This window comes from Nanorana parkeri, unplaced genomic scaffold, assembly GCF_000935625.1.
Source record: "Nanorana parkeri isolate BGI_ZX_2015 unplaced genomic scaffold, ASM93562v1 scaffold201, whole genome shotgun sequence".
NCBI lineage: Eukaryota > Metazoa > Chordata > Amphibia > Anura > Dicroglossidae > Nanorana > Nanorana parkeri.
This window is the reverse complement of record NW_017306469.1, coordinates 1,728,347-1,745,908: the sequence shown is the minus strand read 5'-3', so window position 1 is coordinate 1,745,908 and position 17,562 is coordinate 1,728,347. Positions and strand designations below refer to the sequence as shown.

At 45.9% G+C, this 17,562-nt stretch overlaps 1 protein-coding gene across 1 annotated transcript in view; it reads left to right on the top strand.

Moving 5' to 3' along the window:
* The first annotated feature begins 2,181 nt into the window (after nucleotides 1-2,181).
* The window catches only part of RFWD2 (ring finger and WD repeat domain 2), a 202,417-nt gene continuing 187,036 nt past the window's right edge, over nucleotides 2,182-17,562 (top strand). Inside the window, exons 1-2 of the mRNA XM_018555556.1 lie at nucleotides 2,182-2,614; nucleotides 17,023-17,082. Coding sequence (XP_018411058.1) covers nucleotides 2,340-2,614; nucleotides 17,023-17,082 — 335 coding nt within the window. The 5' untranslated portion in view covers nucleotides 2,182-2,339. The remainder of the gene's footprint in view (nucleotides 2,615-17,022; nucleotides 17,083-17,562) is intronic.

Here is a 17,562-nt window from a genome sequence, read left to right as displayed (position 1 = left end):
GTCAGGAGGGGGGTGGAACCCCTTGGCAGGGGCAGCAAGCCAAAGTCCGAGGTCGTGGTACACAGGGAAAACCCAAGAAGAATAGTCAGGTCCAATCCGGGTCGAGGCAGGCAGCTAGTTTCAGTAACGGAAGGGTAAGCCAAATGGTCGGTAATCAGGAGTCCAAACAGAGGTTCAGGAACAAAGACAGGTCCAAGGCACAGGGAGCTGGGAGATCATACCATAGGGATAGAATAACTCAGCAATGAGCCAGGGCTCTGACTGGGCTTTTATACCCAGTGGAGGATTGAGAACACTCCCCGGCTCCCGAGGCAACCAGGTAGCCTCTCCATCAGGAGCCAATGGCGAGAGAGAGGCAGAGGGTGTGTGCTGGGAACCTCCCCCAGCAAGGACCACACCTGACACCAGTAACAGGCGCACTACGCGCACGTCCCCGTGCCTGCGCTCGCAGCCTGTCCACCGCGCACGCGTATTGCGCGCATGAGTACCCGCAGTCTCGGTGCCAGGGGCCCTGCCAGGAAGGGGAACGGTAAGCCCCCTAGTACCCTGACACCTGCCGTCTCCAAACTCTTCTCCCTTTTGTGAATAACCCTGTTAATGTTTAATGGTAACTGAACACTAGGTGGGAAATGCAAATGTATGAATTGGTTGCATATAGCCGAGGACATTTTTAAGTAAAATTGCTTGTTATGCTTAAATTGACACTAAACTCAGGAGTTAAATCTTAAAAATACATTCAAGAGCCACAACTATTAATACAAATGTATTTTATGTGTGTATCACTCGTCTGTAGATCCTTAAATCATCTCTGAATTGGTGCTGACACTGTCCTTCCTTCTGGAGGGTGGCTACTATAATCTAGGACAAATGTAAGTTTGTCCTAGATTATAGAAGCGGATGAGCCGCGCAGACGCAGTGGCAATAGTTAAGACAGTTCGACAAGGTTTTTCTGCCCATGCGCACCAGCTCCATCTGCTGTAAATCTTCTATTGGCAGTCACCGCATGTGACGTTCCCAGTTGGAGAGCTCGACAAGTTAGGACTTTCAATAGAACAACTGCAGTCACACACTGATGTCATCAAGTCCCATGAAGGGCCATTATTCCTACATTGTATGTGAGGACGGTGACAGGGGAATTTAGCAAAACTGGAGCAAACAGAATCTGGAGGAGATGCCCATGGCAACCAATCAGCATCTCTCTTCAGTTTGCCCAGGTAAGGTTTGATCATGAGAGAGAAATGCTGATTCGCTGTAGTGCAAATCTGCTCCACCTTTGATAAATTCCCCCCTCAGAGTGTCATGCAGAAGAGCTGAGCTCTCTTGGACCTGATCTGTAAAGAAGAGAATCTCAGACGGCGGTTTACATAAACTCCTTGATTATTTTCAAGTGACAGTAAAACACAGGCTTGGTGGGTTTCTGTTGCCAACTACTTCACGTTGGATCTAGTCCCCTCCCCGCACTTCGTTTTGTTTAATAAATCACCCGCAGTTTATATTTCCTCTGTACACAGTCTACACATCCAAAGCAGCGGCTGAGCTTCGTGAAAGTATCTATTTTGTCCCCAGCATGGCGCCGTAGTCACAGCGGCAAAGTGGGCGTGGCAGCCGTCTGGCGCCCCGTCGCTGGCCGGACGCTTCCGGTGTCGGGCTGGAAGTGGCTCTCTTGTTGACACTTTATTGTTCCGCGTCTGGTTGACAGAGGAATGTACCAGGCCTAAAGCGTCCCTCGGTTGGATCATGTCCTCGGGTCGGCAGCCTCAGCAGCTCCCCGGGCCGGGAGGTGGAACGGGCCCTCATCTCTCTTCAGTTTGCCCAGGTAAGGTTTGATCATGAGAGAGAAATGCTGATTCGCTGTAGTGCAAATCTGCTCCACCTTTGATAAATTCCCCCCTCAGAGTGTCATGCAGAAGAGCTGAGCTCTCTTGGACCTGATCTGTAAAGAAGAGAATCTCAGACGGCGGTTTACATAAACTCCTTGATTATTTTCAAGTGACAGTAAAACACAGGCTTGGTGGGTTTCTGTTGCCAACTACTTCACGTTGGATCTAGTCCCCTCCCCGCACTTCGTTTTGTTTAATAAATCACCCGCAGTTTATATTTCCTCTGTACACAGTCTACACATCCAAAGCAGCGGCTGAGCTTCGTGAAAGTATCTATTTTGTCCCCAGCATGGCGCCGTAGTCACAGCGGCAAAGTGGGCGTGGCAGCCGTCTGGCGCCCCGTCGCTGGCCGGACGCTTCCGGTGTCGGGCTGGAAGTGGCTCTCTTGTTGACACTTTATTGTTCCGCGTCTGGTTGACAGAGGAATGTACCAGGCCTAAAGCGTCCCTCGGTTGGATCATGTCCTCGGGTCGGCAGCCTCAGCAGCTCCCCGGGCCGGGAGGTGGAACGGGCCCTTCCTCCCCCTCCCCTTCCCCATCAAGTTCTTCTTCATCTGTGCCGCTGCGCCAGGGACTTGTGGGGGTCACCAGCCTGTCCAGGCTCGGCGTTCCAGGCGGCAGCTCAGCGCTCGCAGGAAGGTCCGGCGGCTCCGGGCCGAGGAAGAGGCCTCTGCCTACCCCACTGTGCAACGGGCTCATTAACTCCTATGAGGACAAGAGCAACGACTTCGTGTGGTGAGAAGTTTGGGGTGCCCCCTTTAATCCGTTATTGAGGTGTACATGGGATAAGCTGAGCCTGGCTATAATGGGACTTTAGGGCCCCGAAAGAGCATGCCTGGGGCCCATTACATACTATGTCTCTACAGGTCTTACCGTGTTATGTGTCAACTCATTACTGCCATGTGTATATGTCTTGTGGCACTACAAGCATCAGCATACCCCATACGTCTCTGCAGGTCTTAGTGCAGCTGAGATAGATAAACCTTTAATCATGACATGAACTACAAGTGTTTTCATATATTGCTGAGTTCACTTTGGTTGTTGTGTCTTTTTTTGGCACGCTCCGGAAGTGATAAATACCATCAACAGTGCCAAACGAGGGTCTGCTTTTTTGTGTTTTTGCAAGACCTCCCCCCCCTCAACAACAACACAAATGGCTTTAGAGCAGTGGTTCTCAACCTGTGTAACCTGAGGACCCACATGTGTCCATTGGTCATTAAGTCGCGACCCAAGTTGCACTGCAATGGAATGAATGTAATTAAGGTACCGTGCGTTCCAGTGCGGGCATACGAACCATTGCTTGTACAGCTACCATGCGTGTCCTGTGGAGGTGCCGGGAGCCAGAATGTGATGTCACTCCGGTCCAGGCACCTCCTATAGAACACGTCAGGGAGCTGCAAGCAATGCACGTATGGATGGAGCTCCCTCGTGGCCATAGCTCCATCCTACCCCACGTCAAGCTTACATTCGGCACCGGGCTGCATATTTTGAATGACTGCTTGGTGCGAGAACTGACAGTGCTGCGCTAGGGGGAGGCAGAGGAGCCTCTCACCTAAAATAGTGGAAGGCTTGTGGTGACCCACTGAACATGGGGTCGCGACCCACTTTGGGCTCACGACCCACTAGTTGAGAACCAAGGCTTTAGGGCCTTCCTGAGCAGCACACACATCTGTCAAAGTGTAAAGGTAGGCTATAATGCCCAGCTGCATGTATGTGTCCACTTTTCTGCGTTGGAAGTGCAATCACTCCACACTTCTGGCACAGCAACCGAGCGGTCACCGTTTACGTTTGGGGGACAGATCATCTAGAGAAGAAACAATAACTTGGCCCTGGCCTGCAACACTTCCTGGATGGCACAGGTGACATCAGTGCGTCTCCTAGCTGGCTAGTGGAAATCCCACAAGCATGCAATGGGCTGGGGAGCATTCTTGCAGGATCGTCACCTCCCAGCTTTGCAAGAAGGACCGGTGATGTCACCTGTACCTCATGGAAGCATTGCAGGCTGGTCCTATGGTAAGGAAACTTTTTGTTCCCCGAATGATCTCTTTTTGTTTAAAGAAAGACTCCGGGCATATGAAATCTTAACCTTTGCAGCAGGGCTACCCCAACACTCCAAGGGTTAAGTGCTTGTTTTGTCTAGGGAGCATCTGGGAGTAATGCCACATGGCTGACAGTCTTGCAATGCCTCATGGAACTTGTAGTGTCACAACAGCTGCAGAGCCGAGGTTGCCTGACATAAGGCTTCATTACAAGAAACGTGAGCAAATTGTTTGTGTATTTGTGGCCCGGCTAAAGGTGCTGCTGATTGCCTGCTAACTTGCAGTGATTCTGGAGAACTTGTGACTGTCAGCTGTGGCAGTACAAGCATGCCTCGTCATTTGTTGTTGAGTCCTTGGCAATCTATAAAAGATATGTCACCTGTACCTCATGGAAGCTTCGCAGGCCGGTGCCGAGAAGTAATTTTGTTTGCCCTAAACGATCTGTTTGTTTAAAATGGCCTTTTAAGGAAGAACTCCAGGCATATGACATCTTAATCTTTGCAGTAGGGTTACCCCAACCCTCCTAGGGAGATGTAGTCACTTGAATCTGGGATCTGGAGGTCTGCTAGACTTGACACTGCAGCCTTTCTCCCGTTCACTTCGGCAGACTAAGATTCCGCATGTCATCACGTCTGATACAGTGTATTAGGCCTTGTTCACACCAAATGCAGACCAGATCTGCATGAGTTTCTACACACGCAGTGCAGTGGGTTGTGCTGCGTTTTTGATGCGTTCCGGGGCGTTATTGGTAAAAACAAATTTTTTTTTAGCTTAACATGTGCGTTCCAGGCGTTTGCCTGCATTTTTGATGCGTTTGCATGCGTTCCAGAGCAGGTGAAATAGGGTCTGCTGCAGTTTTTTTTAAGAAACCAAGAAAGGGCGCAGAGAACACTGGCTAGCTAACGAAGTTATAATGAAGACTAAAGGTGGTGGCACTTACGCGTGATTGGCGGGATCTGGAGATGGACGGCCGGTATGGAGGATCGGGCACTCGTGGTGTGGTTCCGACTGTAGTTGATGTGCTGATCCGAGAGGTACATCCACAGGAGAGTGTAGACAAGAAGAGGGGACTTCGTCCGAAGTGCCGTTGGGGGGTCAGTGCGGTGTGGAGGAGAGGCAGGGAGATCGCTGTGGTGTCGGCAATGGACAGGGCTGTAGCAGCCGTAGCTGTGTGTGTCAGCGAGCGGTCACTGTCAGGTCTGCTGGGGACGGTGTACGGCAGTGTATGGAAGTGTACGGAAGCAGCTGACAGATGCCGAAAGTCGAATCACTGTCGAATGACTGTCATTGTTTTACCCGAGCTTGAAAAAGAGGTAATACCTCGAAACGCGTCGCTCTTGTCAGCTTTGATCCCTCTCCATCTCACCATTAACTCTACCTTCGGCATCTGACAGCTGCTTCCGTACACCGTCCCCAGCAGACCTGACAGTGATCGCTCGCTGACACACACAGCTACGGCTGCTACAGCCCTGTCCATTGCCGACACCACAGCGATCTCCCTGCCTCTCCTCCACACCGCACTGACCCCCAACGGCACTTCGGACGAAGTCCCCTCTTCTTGTCTACACTCTCCTGTGGATGTACCTCTCGGATCAGCACATCAACTACAGTCGGAACCACACCACGAGTGCCCCGATCCTCCATACCGGCCGTCCATCTCCAGATCCTGGCAATCACGCGTAAGTGCCACCACCTTTAGTCTTCATTATAACTTCGTTAGCTAGCCAGTGTTCTCTGTGCCCTTTCTTGGTTTCTTGATCATTTGCATTCACAGGTTCTCCTCCTGTTTCCCAGGGCTGCATACACGCCTCCAAGCTAACTCTTTGCCCATCCGAGAGCGCTGTTTATATGTTTTTTCTGCAGTTTTTTTTACCTGCTCTGGAACTGAACGCTGCAATGTGAACTGGAGCTAAAAACACCATTGGAATACATTGGACGCAGTTTTGCTCCGGTCTGTAACTGCTCTGCTGTGCACCTGCTCCATGCTTGGTGTGAACAAGGCCTTAGACGTAAGGACGCAGAGGGATTCACCATCACTGGAGCATAGGGGGTCTAGCAGCTAGCCAGGTTCGGGTGAGTTTATCTTTGTTATTTTAGCTCCCTAGAGAAAACAAGCACTTAACCCTTGCAGTGTTGAGGTAGCCCTACTGCAAAGGTTTACATTTAATATGCCCGGAGTTCTTCCTTAAAGCCATTTGTGTTTTTAAGGAAGGGGCTGGCTTGCAAAAAAGCAGACTTTGTATAATTTTACTTTTCTTAAAAAAACAGTGGGACATCCTGGTTTTCCTGTGGTGTCTGTGTATTGGCATGGCCGATTATAGTGAGCAGACAGTAAAGAGTGACCATGCTGCAGCTAAACTCTGGAAGCATTGTTGCCCTAGGAAAGGAAGTGTCTGTGGATAAAGCTTGCTGGCATGACTGAATCAAAAGCAGGTCACATTGATTACACTTTATGACATTACAGAAACATCTGCAACAACATAAAAGTCTTGTTGAATTCCTCAGGGCGGTCATTTCACATAGCACCTGATCCCATTCAGATCTGTCAAGACACTTTCTATCCTGTGCACTGGGTCCCCTGTGGGAATCTGCAGTGCACTGGGTCCCCTGTGGGAATCTGCAGTGCACTGTGTCCCCTGTGGGAATCTGCAGTGCACTGGGTCCCCTGTGGGAATCGGCAAGATTTAACTTCTGGTGAAACAGTGCGTTGCGGCGAGAAAAAAGGAGTGCGTGCACTAAATGACTCTACCACGACATGCGGTACTCTGTGGTGCAACGCAAAGCCGCTCGGAGGTGTGTTGCAGTGCCATTCAAAGTTACCACGTGCTACGTGTGCTGTGTGATAGTGTGCGTTCAATGCATGTTATTGTGCGTATAACACAAGGCCATGTGAACAGGCCCTAGGTGTTTGGCTTTGGATATACCTCTGTTTTGTGGAAGCGCAAGTCCTTCCATTTGCAGGTCACCACTTGTCCTTTCCTATCTTGGAACACATCTACTTGTTATTCGTCTGCTGTTGAATTGCATGTCCCAGTTTATTTGTAATGCTTTCTGAAATTCTTCATTCTGTAACTATGAAAGATCCGCATGTTACTTTTAAGTGAATCTGTTCTTTACAGATATGTATGTTTGCCTTCCTATCACTTACCTTCCATCACGATCAGCTGCTGGAAAGTTAAAGGAAAACTTGCTGCAAGTGGCAGCATTTACAGGACTATGGACTTCCTGTGTGACTGCACTGGCTCTCATTGGTGGATGAAGCAGCCGAGAAGTGAGGGAAAAGCAAGTGTATGCCGAAGTAGCCGAGAAGTGAGGGAAAAGCAAGTGTATGCCGAAGCAGCCGGGAAGTGAGGGAAAAGCAAGTGTATGCCGAAGTAGCCGAGAAGTGAGGGAAAAGCAAGTGTATGCCGAAGCAGCCGGGAAGTGAGGGAAAAGCAAGTGTATGCTGTTTGGGATGAGGAGGCATTAAAACAATCCTTTTGATCTGACTTAAGGCTGGGGTAGGCATTCTTGGCACTCCATCTGTGATGAACTACAAATCCCATTATGCCTCTGGGAGTAATGCCCATGGCTGTCAAACTTGCAATGCCTCATGGGACTTATAGTTTCACAAAAGCTGGAATGCAAAGCAAACCCTGACCAACTTGTTTGCCTATTTGTGGCCCAGCTAAAGGTGCTGCTGATTGCTGAACCTGCAGTGGTTCTGGAGAACTTATGACTTTGTCAGCTGTGGCAGTACAAGCACACCTTGTCAGTTGTTGTTGAGTCCTTGGTAATCTATAAAAGATATAGGAAAGTTGTGTTTATGATAATGACGGACCCGTAGGTGCCAGCATGCTCTGCCAGCCTTCAATCAAATTTTGATACCTTATAGCGTTAATAAACAACCTTTTTGATTTTGTGGATCTACATTTGCAAAAGTAAATGTTGGCTCCAGCCTCCCTATGGGAATTTCTGGCCCGTTTGTTGCTCATCGAATGTGGATCTTCCCATTAGGACATTTGGAGCATTTATGCACCTGCTATGCATCACCTTTACAATGATTTAAAGCCAAATGCTTCTTTTTTAGCTTTGTGTAGAGTTGGGAGGAGCTAACATTATCATATTATTTCGCTTTGTGACAACATTGAGGAGGTTATCCCTCACTTCCTGCCGCTCTGACACCAGAACCAGAATTAGAGGAACAGTTGTCACCAGAACAGGAGGGCTCGGAGAGCAGAAAAAAAACTTAGGTTCAAGCTTTTCCTCCCTCTGCTAGAAATATGTGTTTTTGTCTATTAGGGTAACATACAACAATAAAAACCTAAGGGCTTGTTCACACCATGTCCAGAACAGTTTGTTCCCAGACCCAAAAAGCATCCCAATTTATCCCAACGGTATTTCTGGGCTCTGTTCACACCATCGCAGTCTGTTCTGGTCCAGACAAAAAAAAAAAATACTGCTTGTCTTAATTTCTCTGGTCTGGAACGTATGGAAACGCACTGGACTGCACCCGAAAGCTCATTTTAAGCTACCTGCACCTCTATAGCGCCAAGTCAGGTTCACACCATTGTCCTGTACCAGATCTGGAACGCATTGCCTTTTGCTGCATTTTTACCACAATTTTACATTGACTTTTAGCAATGTTTCGGAGGGCTTTTTTTTAGCTTAAAATGGGCTTTCAGGTGCGTTTGTGATGTGTTCCACTGCATTTCAGACCAGACAAAATTAGATCTGCAGTATTTTTCTGGTCTGGAATGGACTGCGCTGGTGTGAATAGAGGCCAGAAATAGCATAGGGATACATTAGGATGCTTTTTGGGTCCAGAAACAATCTGGTCTGGTCTGGAGATGATCTGGATGTGGTGTGAATGGGCTCTTAGGGGAACCACAGGGCTCAAGGCATGGAGATCTACTATAGCTGGGCAGCCCTTTTTATCTAAAGCTGGCCATCCATTTGGAGATTTTATGATTCTGGACACATCAGACTCTGAACTGTTCTGGTCATCTCAATATGAAGTTTTCTGTATCATATGTGTATGGCAACCTTAAAACATTCCACGTCATGTAAGCTACATTGCAACTACATGTCCAGTCACCGCTGAGTTCATGATCCTGAAGCAAATTCAGATCAATTTTGGTTGTCTGGTTCTTGTTGGACTTCAAGTTTTATAACATGCAGTCAACTACTTTTTAGTCCATCTTGTTTTCTAGCTTTGCCTCCCCGGCCATGCGGTTCTAAGACCTTCGCAACCCACATGCATCAGTGAGCTTTGACTGCCCATGGCCCTGTTGCCGGTTCACTGGTTTTCCTTTGGTAGGTCCTGACCACTGCAGACCGGGAACCTACCACAAGACCTGCAGTTTTGGAGCTGCTCAGACCCATTCATTTAGCCATCACTATTTGGCCCTTGTCAAAGTCACTCAAATCCTTGCGCTTGCCCGTTCTTTTTCATTTTTTCCACATCCACTTCAGAGACAACATTTTATATTTGCTGCCCAATATATCCCACCCACTTCCAGGGGTCATTGTAACAGGATAAATTGAAGACTGGACCAACATACATGAGTCTACGATAACTATATGCATGTGGAATATGTTGCATGTCTGAAAAATGGCCTGGATGGGAAGGGGGTTTAACACCGCGGATGTCAACTGGTTGATAACGTGCTGGAATAGTGTGATCCTAGTTTATTGTATTACTTCATTGCTGTGCTGTATGTGTGTATAGGCCAATGTAGTTGAATCTGTATGTGCGTTATAATTGATTTAAAAAAAAATTTCGATTAATCAAACACGAACATTTTAATCATTACCAGCCCTAGTATATTTGTGATATTCTATCAATATTATTATTTTTTTTTTATTGTTGGGTCCAAGAGGTACTTTATAGTTGCATTAATGTACTGGTTTTTGGATCACGAAATAAATTTTTTTTTTTCTGTCTGTGACCCCATTTTTAAGGTTTTTATGCAAGTCATTTAATTAATTGGATTTTAATTTGATCACTAATGTCTGACGTTTTGGACACCTGCAAAGCCCCAATTAATAACAGTTTGATTTTGTTCCTCCTTCATTCACAGAATGTGATGCATTGTGGGATCACAGTAAGGATTTGTTCACACCAGCAAGCTGTGCTGAACGTGCCTCTCCTGGTGCATCACTTTTTTTTTTATTGCGATAACTTTATTGAAATGTTACAAGTGATGTTTCATGAAGTTTTATCGGCAGAGCAAGGTGCAATGCAGTTTTCACTCGCAGAGTAATGGAGACTTCACAGGCAGCAGCTAGATACCATGGTGGACCAGCACCAGGTTGCAAGGAGAGGGAAGTGAGGGCTGTCCAGAAGTAGCTGAGATTTTTTTTTTTTCTAAAAAACAAAACACATCACTGTTACTGACAAATACACATTGCATTGGGCATAGCAAGAGCAGCCTCAGTGAGTGCTTATTGCAAACATTTTATGTGAGCAGCCTGAAAAATGTTTTTTGCGCATAGTCCATTCTATGCTTTCTTGCAGAGTTATGTACACGACCACTATCTGGTGTGTCAGTGTGTCCTCTGCTGCATGTTGTAGATTACCCCTCGGCAACTGTCAGCACTACGCACTGTAGAAAGTTAGCGGTCAGCAGGAGGATCCACAGCGCAGGAGACATGCTGCCCAACACACCCCAAAATGTCAGTGGCTCCCATAACTCTGCACGGAATCAAAGATTGGTCTCCCCCACTCCCCCCAACAGGTATGTTAACATCTTTATAAGTTTCTTAATCGTTCTGACAGTCTGTTATTTTTTTGAAAGGTAACTGTCATGATTCAATAACAGTGAGTGCACAACATCTACAACATCTATTCTGTTTGTTGTTTAGGTAAAGATGAATTCTCTTTATCTTTATACCTGATTTCTCAGGTAAGACAAAAATCCTGTTTTTTATGTTTCTGAAATCTCCCTTTCTGTCAGTTAATACGTTAATACAGAATGTTATCTTCACTTCCCACTTACTATTCTTGCTCCAGAAATCCAGTAATGATTACTGTTATAAAGGTTTTCTATTGGGATCTTCTGTTATTACACTCGGTTCAGTTGTGCAATCTACTCTAATGGCTAGTCATATATGATTTATCTTCCAAAAGCTAGATCACATCATTGCCATATCAAATGTGTTATGCAACATCGGTCCCCCTTACTGCTAGCTCCAAAAAGAATGTGTGTCTTATTAAACTTTGATATGCTTTTGTGTAGAACATTTACATTCCCCCCAATATACGAGACTTCAATGCATTCCCTCGCTGTAATGTTACAAAGGTAATTGTGTTATGTCAGGTCATGACTTATTAAACACAGTAAGCTTAACCTCTTGCCGTCCGCCCGTAGTAAAAAAACGGACGGACGGCACTGCAGCATCTGCGGGTTTTTCGGTAATTTTTCCTTAATATAGTAAAAAAATAAAACCCCCAGTGGTGAATAAATACCACCAAAAGAAAGCTCTATCTGTCCCCAAAAAAGGGTATAAAATTCATTTCAGTACAGCGCTGCATGACGGAATAAATGTCAGTTAAAGTACCGCAGCGCTGAATACTGAAAAATGGCCTGGATGGGAAGGGGGTTTAACACCGCGGATGTCAACTGGTTAAAGTGCTTTTGTAACATAGTACTAATAATGTTTAAAGTTTATTATGTATCCACTATTTTGTTGTAAAATAAAGGTTTTGTGTGGGGGGGGGAAAAAATAAAAGATACGTTTTATAAACCTGTGAACATGTACTTGTAAGATAATGCCCAGAGCTATGGACAAAATAACAATGACTTATACACTGCAGTCTGTCATTGGCATTAACGCAGTCGTTTCTTACCCTCTGTAACATAGATTTATTACCTTTTTTTTAGAGCCGACCAAAAGCTTGTATATAACAACTGGTAACGGCTGTTTAGATTTCCGGTGTGGTCCTGCTTGCGCACGCCCGCTTGGGGGGGGGGCGCGCAAGCAGAAAGTAAGTCACGTAAATGTAGGTCCACCCGCCCGTAAGTGTCCGCCTGTAATTTTACAATGGGTGTAGTCGATTTTGAAAATAATCGTTAGCTGCAGCTCTAAATGGGTGTATGGCGGATACTTCCCGGCAGGTGGATGTACATTTACGTGATCTACTTTCTGGTTGGGCGAGCCCCCTAGCGGGAATGGCATTAAGTTTCCAGGCACACTCGCCAGCCAGCGTGCAAAAAGCCTGTCGAACCACTAAGGTTAAAAGCAGAGGTTTTGATACACGTCTTCTGCAGAAAATGTGAAAGCCGCACAGCCACGTCAAGGCACCTCTATATAGTGCGATCCTAACTAATCTATGAGAGTCTCCATCTTGGAGCACATGGGGCAAGATATTAAATTGTGTGCAGGTTTGTCAGAGGAAGCCCAACCTCCCTTAAAGGCACAGGTACGCACAAAGGACCCCGCACATCACAACGGGAATGCACAATAAGGACCCCGCTGGGAGTCTAAACAGCTGTTCCGTTACTGGCTGTTATATACAAGCTTTTGGACAGATCTACAGCTGGCTAATCGCTTGTATGACCGTGCAATGCAGATCCTCCCCCCCTCTGCTGCCGTGCTCACTGCTGGTTGTCCCAGGCTCCGCTGTCCCTCCTGTAAGCTTGGGACTGGCACAGCGACTGCCCGCACTGAGGAGGAGGAGAGATCAGCATTTCCCCACTGCTGATCTCTCCTCCTCTCTCTAAAGGCGGAGGTGATGTATATTACATCACTTCCGCCTTTTAGCTGTCATTTATCTGGCTGAGAGCCAGAGAAGAAGCTGGTGAAGTAGATCTCTGCTTCATCAGCTTCTTTGGGGGTCCCTAGGTGACAGGGGTTTTAGAGACCCCTGATGTCTCCCTATAAAGAGGACCTGTCATCAATCAAGTTAAGTACAAAAAAAAAAATGTAATTCCCACATTAACAAAACAACAAAAAAAGTTTTAAGTCCCCCGCGTGCACGCACTTAAACGGAAATACGTGTTGGGCGTGCCTACTTGCAAAGACAACCATTACGCATCATATCGGCGCGAACGTTGCAGTGAGAGCAATAATTCTCGGCCCATCAATCACTGATGACACTAAACTGATGAACGGTAAAAGCTTTTAAAGCGTCGCCTATGTGCAATGTTAGACATGGTAGTTTTTTTAGCGATTTTTGTGGGCGCACGCAATTATAGCAAGAAGGGAGCATGACCCCGTTTTTTAATATTTTACCAAAAATGTGGGTGCTGATAAAATGTTTTATAACATACAGTAGGGAAACATTTTTTTTCAAAATTTTCTTATTTCATATAGTAAAAAATAAAATCCTACCGTGGTGATTAAATATTACCAAAATAAATCTTTATCTGTCCCCCAAAAAATTGTATAAATTTAATTACAGCGTTGTATGACGGAATAAATGTCAAAGTACTGCAGCGCTGAATACTGAAAAATGGCCTGGCCTGGAAGGGGGTTTAATACCCCGGTCAGCAAGTGGTTAATCATGCAGATTAACACGCATCCCCAGTACACTAAAACAGCCCTGCATTTTAGGACGCCATAACTCACCAATGTGAAGCATCTCTGTATTGTGGTGTGCTGGGGAAAAGGTGCAGGTATGTTGCTTCCTATTAAATATGTAGGGACTACCTTACAGCAACGTGACTGCCATTCGTTATGGTAACACACTGCAAGAGTGTGTATCTCGCCTTATAGACACTAAACTCGGGAGTTAAATCTCAAAAATGCATTGAAGTTCTTTAACTATTAACAGCAATGTATCTTATTTGTGTATCACTCGGCTATAGATCCTCAAATCATCTCTGAATTGGTGCTGACACTGTCCTTCCTTCGGGAGGGGGTCTACTGTTGTTCCCCATGGTCCCTGTGTGTGTTGTAAAGCAGCCACCGCTCCAAGCTCAGTTCTTGGGGTGCAAGAACTGTGTTTATGATCATGCGTTTGGTGCTGATTTTGCTTCACAACTGAGGCATGCAGGTAGGGGGGTTATCCTGGACTGGTCTACAGTTGTGTGGGCCAGTTTCCAATCCTATTGTGGGAAGTACAAAAATCCTATTTTATCTTGATCACAGTGTGTGGTTATCATGTGTAATGATAGTAGTCAGACGAGTGTTTGTTTTTTTTCCTTCATTGGCAAACGTAATGCTAAATTTCCAACACTCGCTCACTACACCATTCTCATGGTTTCATTTTATGCAACTTTACAAGTCTCTCTGGCTGTTTCATTGTTTCTTCCAACCTCTGTCACTGTGAATTTTGCTGGTCAGCTTCATCTGCATGCAAATGGAAAAATGATACAAATACATATGAAGCATTACATATCCCACAGCCGAAAAACCTGGGGGGGATTACGTTAAAATGTGTGACCACGTGACCGATCACACATTCTAACGCAGTCACAAACTTTGATAGAACACCGGCATGTTCTTAGACCGGTCCCTAGAGCCTCTCTCCCCCCTCCTCTGCAGTGGTCTAAGAATCCTTATGTCATCACACTCTATACAAGTGTATAGACATGAGGAACATTCCTTCTGTGTAGTGGAGGAGGAGACGCACTTCTGTGATGGGAGAGACAGGGATTCGGCTGGGCAGTTCGGGTGAAATGCCATCACCACCCACAACTGATTCTCTAGTGTTTGATGGCAGTGGTGGGTTGGTTCAAGAGGTAGCTTTTTGGAGAACGCAATGGTGAGATTTCCCTCTTACATTGGATGCAGGTCTCCTCCCAGTATTCTGTAATGAAAGTGCCGATCAGATAGTGTAAAGAGAAACCTCCCTCATTCTGATTCCTCAGTTCATGGCCAAATAGAATAATGGCAAGCTTCCGTATGTTCTGGCTACCATAGCTGTTCAATGTGGACTTCCTGTCTCTGTCATTACCAGTATGTGTGCCCTTTCTTCATACTGCATTAACTGGGGAAAATGTTCACATACGTGAGGAGGGAAAATTGTGCTTAGCGTTAATGCTTAGCCCTTATTCATACGGGCAACGGCCGGCCGGTACAGATCCTTGCTGCGTGCACGGCCGTATCGGGAAGGACAGGTGCTGCGTGTGATTTTATACGCAGCAACCTGTTCTTCTCTATTCACCCGTGTGAATGAGCGCTCAGTGATATTGGACATTGGAACAAATTCAAACAACTAAACCATTCAATGATCACTCCTACATGTACACGAGTGCTCATTCATCCCGGCACTGAGATGTGTACTTTCTAAATCATCTTGCACAGAGGAAGGTAAGAAACCTTTGTTCTTGTAGAAGAGCGAGATAGTATGTCTCTTTTCTAATGAAAATCCTTCCTGCACACAAGTTTTTTTTAAAGTCAGGCTCAAGTTCCACTTTAAAATGTGCCCACTGGTTCTGAGATCGGGCTGGGTTTCTCCACAATTCCAATCTAAATTATTGGGGAGGTCAACAAGCAACCAGTCAATATCACTGGAGGTCATAACAGAACAACATACTCACTCATTAGCCTGAAGAGCTGAGCCAGACTATTAGCTAGGAGATGTCACTATTGGCCCTCATTCACACTAAGCATTTTGTAGCGCTTTTTCTGCCCACCAAAAAAGCTAATAAAACTATGGCCATGTTCAAATCTAAGCGTTATGTCACTTGTAGCAAAATGCCTGTCCCTGGAAAAAGTACACAAGCGTCTTTTTGGCAGATTCTGCAATTCTTGGCGCCATAGAGTAGGGCCTCGGCCAACTAATTGACTGAGAATAGTTGTCAACTATTTTCATTAATTATTTGGTTGCATCCCCTAGCTCTCTCCTCTATATTGAGAGGAGGGCACAGCAAGCAGTGGGCGGGTGCAATAGCCAGCCTGTTATTGGCAATTTGAAATGGCCAATAGCAGGCTGGGTATTGAACCAGCCCACTACCTGCTGTATTTACATTCAGCTCCCATCTGCAGAGTCTTGCCACTTACGGCTCTCATTCCTGGCTGAAGCTGTTCAAGTGCCATCGTGTGCTAACAATACAATTGTTTAAAAATATGTATATTTTTTTATAAAAGGTGGGAAAAGTAATTTTTGGTCTTAGCCAGCCAAATTCTGCTGCAGGAGGTGCGTTGCAGTGTCATTCGTTTCAATGGCACCCCAAACGCGCCCCAAATGGCCTGCACTGGAATGCATGGTACCGCAATGTTGTGCATTCCAGTGCAGCTTGATTGCAAAAACAAAAATGTGCATGCAGTTTTATTCTGAAATAAACCTTGTAACATGGCATTTGTTTTGTTTTTATTGTAACTTAAAGGAGAACTATGAGGTGAGTGCTTTTCACTCACCTCATAGTTCTGGCCGACGTGTGACAATGAGACTGTCACAGGTCGGCTCAGTAGATCGGGAAGTGAGGGAACACATACCGTCGCTCGCTCACTTCTCGATCCCGTTACGGCAGAGAACCGTGAGGGACTGGATTCCCCCCTCCCCGCTCTGATCCTCCAGCGCTGACTGGCGGAACGAACGGGGGAGGGGGCGGGTACAGCTGGCTCTGCCTCTAGATAGGCAGAGCCAGCTGTCACTCACGCAGCTGGGCGGATCCAGACATAATTGTCGGGATCCGTTTCGGCTGCGGCGTCTCAGTATACCGCGAGCTGCAGCTTGCGGTATACTGAGCTTTGGGTAACGGGAGGACGCTAGTTTGTGTCCTCCCGTTGCCCTTCGGAGAACTATGGGGAAAAGCCCTGACCCCTTAGTTCTCCTGTTAAGAATGGTGTGTATATATAGATATATATTTTTTGTCTTATTTTAAAAAAAAATAATCGCCCAAATGATCGATTATGAAAATAATCATTAGTTGCAGCAATATCATAGACCTCAAAGGAAACACTCAAAAACATGCGTTTACTGTATTTTTGCTTATTTTTATGCGCCTTTTCAGCTCGTTTGCCCATTCACATCAATGTGAAAGTTCGGGTGATTTTAAAAGCGCATTTTAAAAAAAATGCAAAAAGGTGCTTAAAAAAACATGCCTATTTGATGTCGCTTAGGTGTGTGAGGGCTAAATCTTTTTATTAATAACGGGGCTGAAATATTTTTCTTCCATTTGTCATTAAATTGTTCTGGAAAAGTAAAATCTTAACATCTGTTTTGTCTTCCAGTCCGATTTGTTTCGATATGATCGAGGAAGCCTACATGACGAAGTGTGGACACAGCTTCTGGTAAGTACTGAATTCTCTCGTTCCTCATGCGAAATATTGTTCTATATTCATTGGAAAGGATTCTACTTCTAGACAAACCTGGTGAAAGGTTCTGACGTGACCCTGCATTGTGCACTCTTCCTCTTTCTAATGCAATCTGGCTTTTGAAATCAACACATTTTCTGGGTGTTTGAGACCATTCTGCACATGGAGGATTGCTGTGGCAAGACTGCATTGCACTGAAGAAATCCGAGTTGCAGTATCCTTAAATTAAAATGTTAGGCAAGCAAAAGATTATCCCTTGCAGTGGGGCAACCCCAGCACAGTACAGGCAGTCCCCAGGTTACGAACAAGATAAGGACTGTAGCTTTGTTCTTGAGTTGAATGTGTATGTAAGTTGAAACAGGTGCATTTTTTTTTTTTTTAAGTGTAACTCCAGCCCCAAAAAACATTTTTTTTTAGTTTTGGATAGCATAGGGAAGGGTTAACCGCCTTTAGGGC